At 43.6% G+C, this 12507-nt stretch overlaps 1 protein-coding gene across 3 annotated transcripts in view; it reads left to right on the top strand.

The window, feature by feature from the left end:
• The window catches only part of NDUFAF5 (NADH:ubiquinone oxidoreductase complex assembly factor 5), a 117734-nt gene extending 109822 nt beyond the window's left edge, over positions 1-7912 (top strand). For all 3 annotated transcript variants that reach the window (XM_069234105.1, XM_069234104.1, XM_069234106.1), the window contains one exon: positions 7679-7912. Coding sequence is in view for 2 of the 3 variants with exons in the window: in XM_069234104.1 (XP_069090205.1) it covers positions 7679-7777 (99 nt within the window). In the remaining variant the exon portion in view is untranslated. The remainder of the gene's footprint in view (positions 1-7678) is intronic.
• The last annotated feature ends 4595 nt before the right edge of the window (positions 7913-12507 follow it).

Here is a 12507-nt window from a genome sequence, read left to right as displayed (position 1 = left end):
GAGTCGGGTAAAAACCAAGTGTTTTTATAGGAGTTAAAATGAGAAATACTGCTTTTTTGACAATTTCTTTTTTCTAACCCCTTTACACAGCTGTATGAGACTTGGCATGCTGAGCCCAAACCAAATAAACTTTGGTTTTAGTAAAGTTTCATATGAATTGGTCAATTGGTTTAAAGGTATCAACAAAGCAGAAACAGCTTTTCGGTTGAACCTCTGACCTAACCATAGCTTCAGAGTCACAAATATGTATATTCCATCCTTGGAATTGATTAAATGTCTCCAGGTGCCTAAGTGAAGGCATCTCTGAGGTTCACCACCCTCGGTAATAACTCCACTTACTTCTCTCCACTGTCTTGAAAATGGTGCCAGCACACTCCCAAAGAGCATAGTCTGTGTTGGTCTGTGCAACAACAGAAACTCAATGACTTTCGGCTAACGTGTAGCCTTGGTCAGGATAGCAAGCACCATATTGGAGTCTTTTTTTTTTTTTTTTTAAAGCACCATGTGACATCACTCCCAATAAATAGAAACAAATTACTATGTCAAGCAGCTGTTTTCACAAATGCATGTTTTCTCTTAAAAGTCACTGGTCATGTTTTGTCTTCATATCCCTTGTTATACAAATAATAGGGTAATTGAAAACCTATTTACCATCCAAACAAATATTACAGTGCAAATGGAACATAATTCATATTGTGAACAATAATTGGTAAGCTCAAAATGTTTCCAATCAATCAATCAAAAAGTTTATAGAGCGCGCTACTCACCCGTGAGGGTCTCAAGGCGCTTGAGGGGCGGGAGGGGAATGAGGGGGGGGTGACTGTTCAAAGAGCCATGTCTTGAGGTTTTTTCTGAAGAGCAGGAGGTCTTTAGTTTTGCGGAGGTTGGTGGGGAGGGAGTTCCTGGTTATGGGGGTGAGGTAAGAGAAGGCCCTGCCTCCTGTGGTGGTTCGTTGGATGCGGGGGACTGTTGCTAGTGCGAGGTCGGCTGATCAGAGGTTGAGGGTGGGAGCGTGGAAGTTGACTCTTTCGTTGAGGTAGGTTGGGCCGGTGTTGTGGAGGGAGTTGTGTGCATGAATGACGATTTTGAAAGTGATTCTCTTGTCTATGGGGAGCCAGTGAAGGGATTTGAGGTGTGGTGAGATTCGTTTGTGGCGGGGGAAGCCAAGGACGAGGCGTGCGGCTGTGTTCTGGAGTTTGAGTTTGAGTGTCGTGCCGGCGTAGAGGGCGTTGCCTTAGTCTAGTCTGCTGCTGATGAGTACATGGGTGACTGTTTTCCTAATCTCTGGGGGAATCCATTTGAAGGATTTTTTCAGTGTGCGGAGAGTGTGGAAGCAGGAGGAGGTTAGTGCATGATTTGCTGTGTCATGGAGAGGGAGGGGTCCAGGATGATGCCGAGGTTACCTGTGTGGGTGCGGGGCCTAAGGCGGTGGGTCACCAGGAGTCGTCCCATATGGATTTGTTGGGGCCGAAGATGATGATCTGGGTTTTGTTGGAGTTAAGCTTGAGGTGGTTAGTTGTCATCCAGTTGGCGGTGTCGAGGAGAGCAGCGTGTAGGTTGGTTTTGCCGGTGGTGGGGTTGCAGGTGAGGGAGAGGATGAGTTGGGTGTCGTCTGCGTAGGAGAGGATAGTGATTCCGTGTGATCGGAGGATGTTGGCTAGGGGCATCATGTAAATGTTGAAGCGTGTGGGGCTGAGGGATGATCCTTGGGGGAATCCCCAGATGATTTTGATAGCGGTGGAGTGGAAAGGTGGAAGGCGGACTCTTTGGGTCCGGTCGGTGAGGAAGGAGGTGAGCCAGTCTAAGGCTTTGTGTCGAATTCCTGTGTTGTGGAGGCGTGTGTGGTGACAGACAGTGTCAAAAGCTGCGGAGAGGTCAAGGAGGGTGAGTGCGACGGTTTTGCCTTTGTCGACTCTGATCCTGATGTCATCAGTTCAGGCGATGAGGGCGGTTTCCGTGCTGTGGTTCTTGCGGAACCCGGGTTGTGAGGGGTCAAGAGTGTTGTTTTCCTTGAGAAAGTGGGATAGGCGGGCGTTGACTAGTTCTCGGCGACCTTGGCGGGGAAAGGGAGGATGGAGATGGGGCGATAGTTGGAGAGGACTTCCGGGTCGGCTTTGGTTTTGTTAAGGAGAGCGGTATTTCTGCGTGCTTCCAGGGGTCTGGATAGGTGGAGTCGAAAGAGGAGTTGATTATGTCGCTGAGTATGGGGGCGATGGTTGGGCTGGCTTTGTTGTAGATGCGATGAGGACCGGGGTCAGAGGGGGGTCCGGAGTGGATGGAATTCCTGTTTTTTTTTTGTTTCTTCCTGTGTGGTAGGGGCCCAGGTGATAAGTGTGGTGGGGGGGTCATGAACGGGGGTTGAGTTGGGTGAGTGCGTGTTCTGTGTCTGTGGTATGAAGCTGTTGTGGATGTCCAGGATTTTGTGGTTGGAGAGGGCGTCACATAGGGGCTGTGTGTGTGGGGTCTATGTTGCTGGCTTTGGGGTTGGCAAGCTCTTTAATGATGGTGAAGAGTTCTTTGCTGTTTTGGGAGTTGTTGTCAAGGCGTGTCTTGTAGTGGTCTCTTTTGGTGGTGCGTATGAGTTGGTGATGGGTGCGGATGGAAGTTTTGAGGGTTGGTTGTAGTGGGTTCTTGTTGCGCTTGGAGTTTTGGAGTTCGGGGGTGAACCATGGGGTTGATGTTGCGGGTGGCGATGGGTTTTCTGAGGGGGGCTAGTGTGTCTGCGCAGGTAGTGATCCATTTAGAGAGGTTGTGTGCTCATGTGTTGGGGTCGTTGGTGTGGAGCGGGAGGTTGTGGGCTAGATGGGAGTTCAGGCGTTTTGTGGGGATCTTGTCCCACATGCGGTAGGGCGTGGCGTGGTGTGTTGATGGTGGTGTGTGGGGGGTTTGGTGAAGAAGTGGACGCAGTGGTGGTCAGTCCAGTGGAGTTCGGTGGTGTGGGTGTAGGTTATGTGTTGGCTTGAGGTGAAAATTGCATCAAGCGTGTGTCCTGCTGTGTGGGTGGGTGCAGTGACCAGTTGTTTGAGTCTGAGGTTGGTGAGGTTATCTATGAGGGAGGTGGAGTTGTAGTCTTGAAGGTTCTCCAAGTGGAAGTTGAAATCACCGAGGAGGATGTAGTCTGTGGAGGTGAGGGCGTGCGAGCTGATGGTGTCGCAGAAGGCGGGTGTGGTCCTGGTGGTCTGTAGATTAGTGTACCTCGGAGGGTGGGGTTGTTGTTAATGTGGATTAGGAAATGCATGTGTTCTGTGCTGTTGATAGTGTCTTGGGAACTGGTGGTGACTTTAATGGTGTCTTTGTGTAGGATGGCGATGCCACCACCTGGCTTGTTGAAGCGGTCTTTGCGTTGGAGTTTGTATCCCTTGGGGGTGGCGATGGCTATGTCAGGTTCTGAGGAGGGGTTGGTCCAGATTTCCGTGAGGAAGTTGATGTCCGGTGAGTGTGATGTGATGAGATCCCAGAGTTCTATTGCGTGTTTGTGAAGGGAGCGGGTATTGAGGAGCAGGCAGTTGAGGTGGTTGTGGTGGGCGGTGTTGGTGTGGTGCATGAAGGTGTTGTTGCGGGGTGTGTTCTGGTTGTGGGGTGGTGTGCGATGGGCTGGTTGGTGGGGGTGGGGGCAGTGCAGGTGTGTATTGCGTTGGGGGTGTTGTGTTTGTTGTTGGGGGGGTCTTTGTGGTTGGTGTGTGGTTAGGGGGATGTGGAGCAGGCGAAATGACAGGTGTAGCAGGTATTGTAAACTCTAAAGGTATGTGCAGTATTCTATTACTGGCACAATTATGCCCTAGTGGGCCAATCACATAATTCATCTCATACTATACATACAAATTTCCGTATATGCAAACTGGGGATAAGGAACATATGAGCTTATATCAGTTTGCTGAGTTGATTAGAATTATTTTTCTCATTTTCATAGTTTAAAGTTATGAAAACTGTAAACAATTACAATACTTGGGAGTACCACTTCAATGTCATGTAGTTGGATAGAATTCATCTCAGTAACACTATATATTTTAACAATAAATGTTTCATAAGTGTACAAACAAATCCTCATCACCATGTAATCCATTTGGTTCCTTTGTTTCAAATTCTAAAATATATCTGCTTTCCAGTCTCCTATGGTCCGTCTCTATCCCTTTCTGTTCTAATGTGCAGGATGCTGCCCATGACACTGTATTCCTCTAGTGATTTGTTGCCCTCATTAATCATCCAAAATTGGCTTGCCACAGGATAAGAGTTGTCCTTGCATTCAGTGGTTCTAAGTTGTAGAAACATTCTTTTAAGTGCAGGTAATTTAGTACTCCCAATGTACATCTTCTGGCATATGCAAGTCAACCTGTATACCACATGGTCCTTGTTAGAAATGGGGTCACCAGTTGTCAGTGGTTCGCACCCTGCCCAAGTAGGGACCCTCACTCTAGTCAGGACTAAGGGAGTCACACAGCTAAAATAACCTCTGCTCTCACCCCCCTTGGTAGCTTGATACGAGCAGTCAGGCTTATCTCAGAGGCAATGTGTAAACTATTTATACACGCACAGAGTGAAAGCATGACAAATGTACTCCACACCTGTTTAGAAAAACAGCCAGTCTTTATCTGATTAAAACAAGACCAAAACGACAAACATCCTACATACATAAGTAAAAATACATATTTTCAAAGATGAAGTCTTAGTATAGCGATTAGAAACGCAATAGCTCTAACTGGGGCTATCACAACGTCTTTGACTTAGTCGTTCCCAAGAGTCCGACTCCATTCGCAAGGGTCGCATGACCTCAGGCACAGTACCTTTTGAAAACAATGAGGAAACCAAGACGTTGCATGGAGTCGGGGAGGTAAGGCGATGTTAGAGCCAGTGCGACATTTTAGTTCCTTACTGCGAGGCAGGGGAAGTAAGGCAACGGTTCCTTACGGTTGCTGGGGAGGTGATGCGGTGTTGATGGTGAGGTTTCCTTTCCTTATGATCGGCAGTTTGTTGCTAATTGTACCTCCTTATGGATGATGGGACCCATAGTAATCCAAAAAAATCACTAAAAATATATGTGAAAAATATAGTCTCTTATCACAAAGCCATAAGTTACACTCAATAGGTCACTAAAAAGTATCCAACTCGATATATCCACCAACCTTGTATGTCTTGTTTCATATGTAACTAATTTTCTTCATAATGCGTCAGTATTATCAGTTACAGAATAGAATTCATATGTCACAAAAACCAGATTGGTCCTCAAACACCACACATGAATATATGAGAAATAGACCAAATAAGAAATGTACAGACAGTTACTGTACTAGCACCAAGTCACATGAACCCCCAGTATGTCTATTTAAGCATCATATGACATTAACAAAAGCAATTGCTGCTAAATGTATGAATCAATAAACAGTTCCAATGTTTCAAGTATTCATCATTCTCCATCTTATATGTTTAATTTAAGTAATCATCATCCAAAATCACAATATACAATGGCTCAAACAGCCATAATATAAATATCTTAGTTGAGAATGTAGTCCATTTTGCACGATGTAACCTATCATCCCAGAAAGTGAGGACATAATGAGAAGATTATGAAAAGAAGGTCCCTCGATACTATCTATCTCCGTACTGTGCTGTCATTAGCCCAGTACGCTAAAGTAGTCATCAAAATGAAAAGTAGAAAGTCCTCTAATTACCTTCATAGACTGCATATAGCCGCAGAGAACAAACAGCATCCAAATTTGGCGCCGATCAGCCCGAGGTCCAAACAAAACGCCCTCATATAGAGTATAGAATTGGAAATATCGCAGCCTCGCACATATTTGAAAAAACGTCTTGGAACGTTGTGATTTTAGCAGCCGCCATATTTTAACGGTGAGTTCCACATATAGGACATTAATAATACATCTTTCAACAACCATTATTAGAGAAACCACACAACTTATCAACCAATTACTAGAAAGACAAAATCCTAATCCTTTGCCTAGTACATTTATTTGTTCTTCAGGTAATACACAATTAGATAAGTTGACAAAGGAGATATCATCATTACACACATTATGGTTTGTTACACTTCCATCCTGAGATCATATTGTTGTCAATTGTTTAGATGTTTGATTTTGGCAGCTCTGGTTTGTACTCCAGTTGCCTTGTTTTCCCCGACAGCCCCTTTTTCTTTTCCCCTCTACGTGTTCTCTTTGCTTTGACTGCATTTTTTGGGAAAAGTTCCTTCTGTTGCCTAACCGATTTCCCTTGGCCTCCTGTAAAAAAAAATCCTGAAGAAGCACTTGGATCCATGTTAGAGGCTGCACTAGAGTTGTCACTTAAATCTTCTCTCTCCTGTTCACCTGATGTGATTGAAATTTCCGATTCACTTTCTGATGCATATCTGATATCACCTGTGAATCCATTATGTTGGACAGTTCGGACTTTTAACATGTGTGCTCCACAAACTGCTTTTCTTGACACATTCCTGTTTTATGTTTTTCCTCTCTCCACTGCTTTTATTAGTGTGTCTCCTCTACAGCCCTGTTGTCTAAACCTTTCAAGAGTATCATCCCTGGCTGCAGCATATACTTCCTCCATGCTACTGTTCTTCTTTGCGCATAAGAACTCCCATAAGGAAAGTTCTGTTTTAGAGGAATAGGGTGGAAATTCCTTGTGTGTAAAAAGCTGATTTCAGCTGTGGGTATTCTGTATGTGCAGTTGCTTATCTTATTGTCAGTTGTCATCACTTGTATATCCAGCAAGACCACACAGAATTTCTGTTGGTATTTGACATTCTTGCCTTACCTGTTTGTATTTGTATGTCGAATCCACAACTTTCTCCTTGTGACTGTTTAGTACATTTGCTCACTGTTTGTGCACCCTTTATCAGAAGCTTTCGTCATATAATCGTCTGTCCCACTAGGATGTGAGTATGTACTGCCCTACGATATATGTCCTCATTCATCTGTGTGGGCTAATATTCATGACCAAACAGGGTTTTGCAACATAGTTAGTATTAGAGGTATTGTAAACAGGTTGCACCGAACTAGTACTTTCAGGCAAACAAATTCACTAATCCCTGCCAAAGTTTGTTAGAGGAAGAAATGCACGTTTTTGAGTTTTTCAACTAAAAACAGGGCAAAATATATGGTGGAAAAGGGGATTAGGGGGAGGTGGGGAAGGGAACCACATCCCATGGGATCATTAACGCTCCTAGTGGTTTAAGCTCAAAATGTTCCCCGCTGGGCTCTATCGAAATCGATAGCAAAATTAATTGTCTAGATTCATCAATAAGCACATTTCTGCATTCGGCTGACTGGGTTTAATGCACCTGCATTTTAGAATCCCCAAGGCTCTTTCTCACATGCTGCAGCTGGGCATTTCCCATTTCTACAGCAGTATTCATTAAGCCTAGATTTAACTATAAGTATGTTTTTGTAATAAGCTGACCGGGTTTTATTCGCTTTAAGATTAGAGATGTCAAAGCTAATTCTCACTCACCTGCTGCCTCTGGACGTTTAACATTTCTACAGCAGATGAAGCTCGAGCCATGTCATTTGGGAAAAAAAAAGAAAAACCTTCACAGCTTTCTTGTTTACGTTAAACAATAAGCTCTACTTTGGACTCTTATGAGTCCTCTACTGATATTCTTTTCTTGGTGTACTTGTTTTTGTTTATTTTTTTCAATATTTCTCTAATTTGTTTTTTGTAACATTTTCAGGCGAAACCAGCAAAAAGGGGTTCTGCAACAGTGTCATTTGGAGCTTTGGGAAAAGTGAACGAGTTGGTATCTCAAGCCAAAGGTGAAAAAGTCAAGTGAAGTAGTCAACTCAAAAACACTACTACATAGAAGTCATACATATCAACACAAGCATTTTATGTTTAAGAAATTGAAAACAATTGTATAAATAATAATAATTGCTGATTGTATGCAAATAAATATTTTATAAAACTTCCCAAAGGACGTGAGTGTTGATATTTGCGAAATATGTGATATTTCATTATAGATGCAGAGCATAAATCATCACGTGTCTTCCTTTTCTACTGCATCCGTACTTTCAGGCTCCAGGACAACTACTTTGACATCTTGATGCATATATTTGTTTATTGTTTTCTTTTGTTTTTTTTTGTCTTTTTTTGGGTCATAATTATATTTTGACATATAGGATCAGGTATCCTCTGAAGTCATTGCACTGTTATTAAACCCTGCATGTAATACCTAGACATACATACAAACAAGAAGTTTTGAATCTTGTTTTCCATAACTATACAATGGACACACACATTGTTCAATATTTGACTCTTCCCTGTAACAGATCTAGGAGACAAACCCTCAGTCGTCATTTGGAAAACATCTGCCAGATTTTGTGATAGTTCAGCTTCCTAATATAACTTTAGGTTTTTGGGGGGCATGCTGTTTTAGCAGCCATTTTATAGGATACTTTCAACCAGTGTATACTTTGTGCTAAAATACTTTCCTTTATGATCTTTTTGTTTAAAATCAGTTTCACCTGAATCGTAGATCTCCATGATCCTTGGAACACATTGTCGCGGGCAAAAGTAAAATTAGAGAGAAGTTTGGAGACTGCACCCAGTTTTTGTAATAGCTCTTCTAGAAGAGCTTGCAGTTAGTTACATAGAACATGGCAGATACAAGAACAAACTAGCCCTAGTGCTGTGAAGTAGCAGCTACCTAACCCAACTTTCATGTGAACTCTGTACCCATTTTTGGAATGAGCATAGTGTAAAAGGGATACTTTTGTGAATGAAAATGGACCTGCAGTGATGACTTCAGAATGGATGTACAGAGTGAAGGAGGAAGGCAGAAGCAAAAATGTGCTACAGTGGAGTGAGCATTACAGCAGCCCCCAAAGAACCCCAGATGTAATACAGAAACGTTTTCTAGCTGAGGAGCTGCAAAACAAGTTACTGAAAGATGACAGGAGCCAAAGAAGGAAGAAGGACTGCTGGAGAGAATGCAAGGAAGAGATGAGAAGATCCTGAGGAAGAACAAGAAACACTGAAGGAACGTGTAGGCATTCACAACGCGGAGTGGGAGGAGACATTCTGGTGGGAAGAAGCTGATGATGCCGGGATAACCTCAAAGCAGAGGAATGCAATTGTGAAATTCATGTGCTGGGAATAGAAAAAAGGCTACCAGCTGTCCTTTAGACTGCAAAGCAAGCCAACTCCCTCTTGAAGAAAGGCTCTATGCGGCGGCTGCTATTAATGATATTTGGTAGGACATGGGGGGTAAATAACAAATACGTTTTTTAAAAGTACTTACCTTCCACTGTCGGCTGTCTTCATCTGCTCCGGTCCCGATTCCCCAAGGGCTGGTACACACTGTGTAGGCTCCCAGAAGCCAATCAAAACTCTGCTCTCATGCTGGTAATACTGTTTACCAGTATGAGAGCAGTGCCGTGATTGGCCTGAGTGGGCTGGTTTAACACTAGCTCAAGGCCCTTTGAGCATGTGCCTCTTCTGCACACGGATGGTGAGATCGAATTGCGCATGTCTGTTTAGCCGGCCTTGGACAGCTGGCCAAACCGACATGCGCACTTACTGTGCACACTACTCTTCCCCCTCCTGTCATAATGGCCTGCCCTAGACCCGGCTGGCTCTAGCTCTGTAAGAAAAATAAAATGGTTTTATTATCCTTTTATTTTTCACTTTTCCAATGCTAGCTCTCAGCAGTTGGGGCGACGGTCCTCTGCTATAACGGAGAAGCCGCTGCTGCTACAGTCACCTTAGCCATGGCTCCGAGGACGGGCCGTTGCCCCAAGCAAGTATTAGGACACAAGTGGTGGGGGAAACAGTTGCCATTCCCGTGAATTGCAAGTAACGGATCCAAATGGGAATAAATGAATGCCTGTCACAATCTAAACAACAATGTTTGTTGCATGATGGTGTAATATGCAGTACTTTCTGAAAGTACTACCTGAACGAGTTATCGGTAGGGATTTGTTTCTGTTTATGTGGTGGAGGGAGTCGGGGTTTTATAAACCTTTACAAGAAGTGGTCATTTCTTTATTTTCTAAGGGACATGGTAAGAGCTGGGGCTTTCCGGAAGCTGCTAAGAGCAACCTCATCAACTGTTGGGAGATAACTTAGATGGAGAGGCTGAATTATAGGGGTGTTGTGAAAATATGAAATAATGAACTGAATCGTAATCCTAATTCTTGCTTGCAAGTTAAATTCTCACTAATCTACCATAGTTCTGTGTCCAGACGTGTTTCACCGTGACACATAGCCTTGTCAGCTCTAGATTTTGTTAAAAAAGGAATTCTTGTTAACATCTGCATAATCAGTTGCGTATGAGAGCTGTTGGATTTTTTTTTTTTTAACTAGGAATCTGTAACATATGTAGGTATATCTTTTCCTCATGAGCTATTGCTTTTGCAGTTAAGCGATCTATATGTGGGGAATCTGATAAATACCTGTAAAGAACATACCTAAGTAACTATAACTAGGCATGAGTTATCCACACCGTTTTAGACTCTTCAACAGATCGAGTTGGCCAAAGAGATCATGCAATACATTTTTTCGGTGCCCCAGGGTACCTCTGGCGTGCCTTTGAGCCCCACGGAGGTACAGAGGCCTCTGGTTGGTTCACTGTTACTGGGTCCCTCCTCCCACTGCCACCTGTTACCTCAGACTCCGTTACGAGACCTATACTAACTACTAGGCAGACTTCGACTCCAACCCCAAGATCCATGCCAGTTCCTACCACCCCACGCTGGTGCTGATGCCACCGGTACTGGAGGATGGTGCAGTGCTGACGCCCATATCGGATCCCAAAACATCATTGGCTTCAGATCATCTGACGTCATGCAATCAGATTACGAAAGCACAACCTGTTATCAGGCACCTTTAACCCTGTGCGTCTGTTGCATCACAGCTGTCCGCAGAGGCTCAATGCCATATCAGGGTGCACCCCAGGATATGACGTGTTGATGGTGTGGAAGATACATTGCTTCCTCTTTAATTACTCCCCTGGTGTCTTATACCTTGATTTAGTGCGTTTTGATTCATCCCCCGATACAAAGCTTCACTCAACATACAACACCAACAGAAGAAAGTCCCTCATGTGCAGATTGAGACTGAAACAAATGTTTTGACGGAAATTGTACAGCCTGGGTCAGCAACGTCTGAGCCCTTGCTCCCCAGAAGTGTCGACTTTTTTTGAATAATCTACCTGTCCAGGGGGCAGAAAGCTCCTGAAATCTACTTGTTCTACAATGAAATCCACTTGTGCTTCCTACGCCGCTACTTAGTCAAAACTGATACACTACTACTGTTTTTTTCCTAAATTTGTGTTGCTGAATGTGCCAAACAAAATGAAAGCTTTGTAATAAAAGTTAACTGAATTTTCTTTTTGGGTAAAAAAATATATTTGCACAAAGGGGGCCTTTCGGGTTTCTTGGAAGCAACATAGGTGCATATTATGAGCAAACTGTTATGTTTACTCATTTTAACCATATGCTGCTCCTGATGTAGAGAGCAGTCTGTCAGCAATACGAGGTGGCTAAATCATGAGAATAGAAACTTAAGCAATATAGGTTACATGCTAATCTAGGTTGTAGATGCATTAATCCACTTACCTAGTGACGATGATTGGAACTTGTGACTAGTTACATCAAATGTATATATTTGGAAAACGAATCCACTGAGCTTTCTCACTGGGTGGAGAATATTTGACTTGCGGGGTAATAATGCACACTCAGCTTTGTATTAGGTGTATTTACTAACAGATGTGTAATTTAGGGTTAGAATCGGTGACCTATAGACTCTACAGTCCGTTAGTAGCTCACTGAACTATCTATCTCACAAAAGATTGGTGATATCTCATTCACATTTTAACCTATTTATGTTTTTATTACTGTTAAATAACACTTATTCTGCCCCCTTCTTTTTCTCATCTTTTTCTATATTTTTATTTTCCCTTCATGTATACTCCTGCGTGCATGGTTCGCTTGCTGATGAACTGACAACTAGAGTATAATCATCTTTAGGGATGTGCTGATTTTAGCTCATGATCGTAAAGAGGTCTATAGAAGACAGAGGCCAAACAACCACCCAAGAGACAGGCATGCGCGCACACACTCACTCTGTCTCCCCCCCCCTCCCCCCCACACAAACATATATTGTAAATGTACCTTTGGCAAAGAGACACACTCTTAATGGGCAGACATGCCCAGAACAGGCACACATCCATCCTGTGTGTGACACACACACAGAGGAATACCCTATACACACACATACATTCACTCAGCCTGAGTTCCCCAGCATGACAGCCTCATTGCCGGACACTCATGCATCCATAACCCTGAATATTGACACACATACAGCCATCCAGAGGCATAGTAATGGTGAAAGAGGCCCTAAGCAAGGTTAACTATACTCCTGTACGACTCAGTGGGGTAGTAAAGGATTCCATTTTGGGCGCCAGTGGACCTCTTACTTGCCTGGGCCCGCGTTCTCATTCCACTGCTTTTGCATACAAGTGATAGCGATACCAATTTTAACCATTACGTACACATGCCCTCC

The sequence above is a fragment of the Pleurodeles waltl genome, chromosome 5 (genome assembly GCF_031143425.1).
Source record: "Pleurodeles waltl isolate 20211129_DDA chromosome 5, aPleWal1.hap1.20221129, whole genome shotgun sequence".
NCBI lineage: Eukaryota > Metazoa > Chordata > Amphibia > Caudata > Salamandridae > Pleurodeles > Pleurodeles waltl.
Note: the sequence above shows the minus strand (reverse complement) of the source record. Positions and strands in the feature narration are given on the sequence as shown.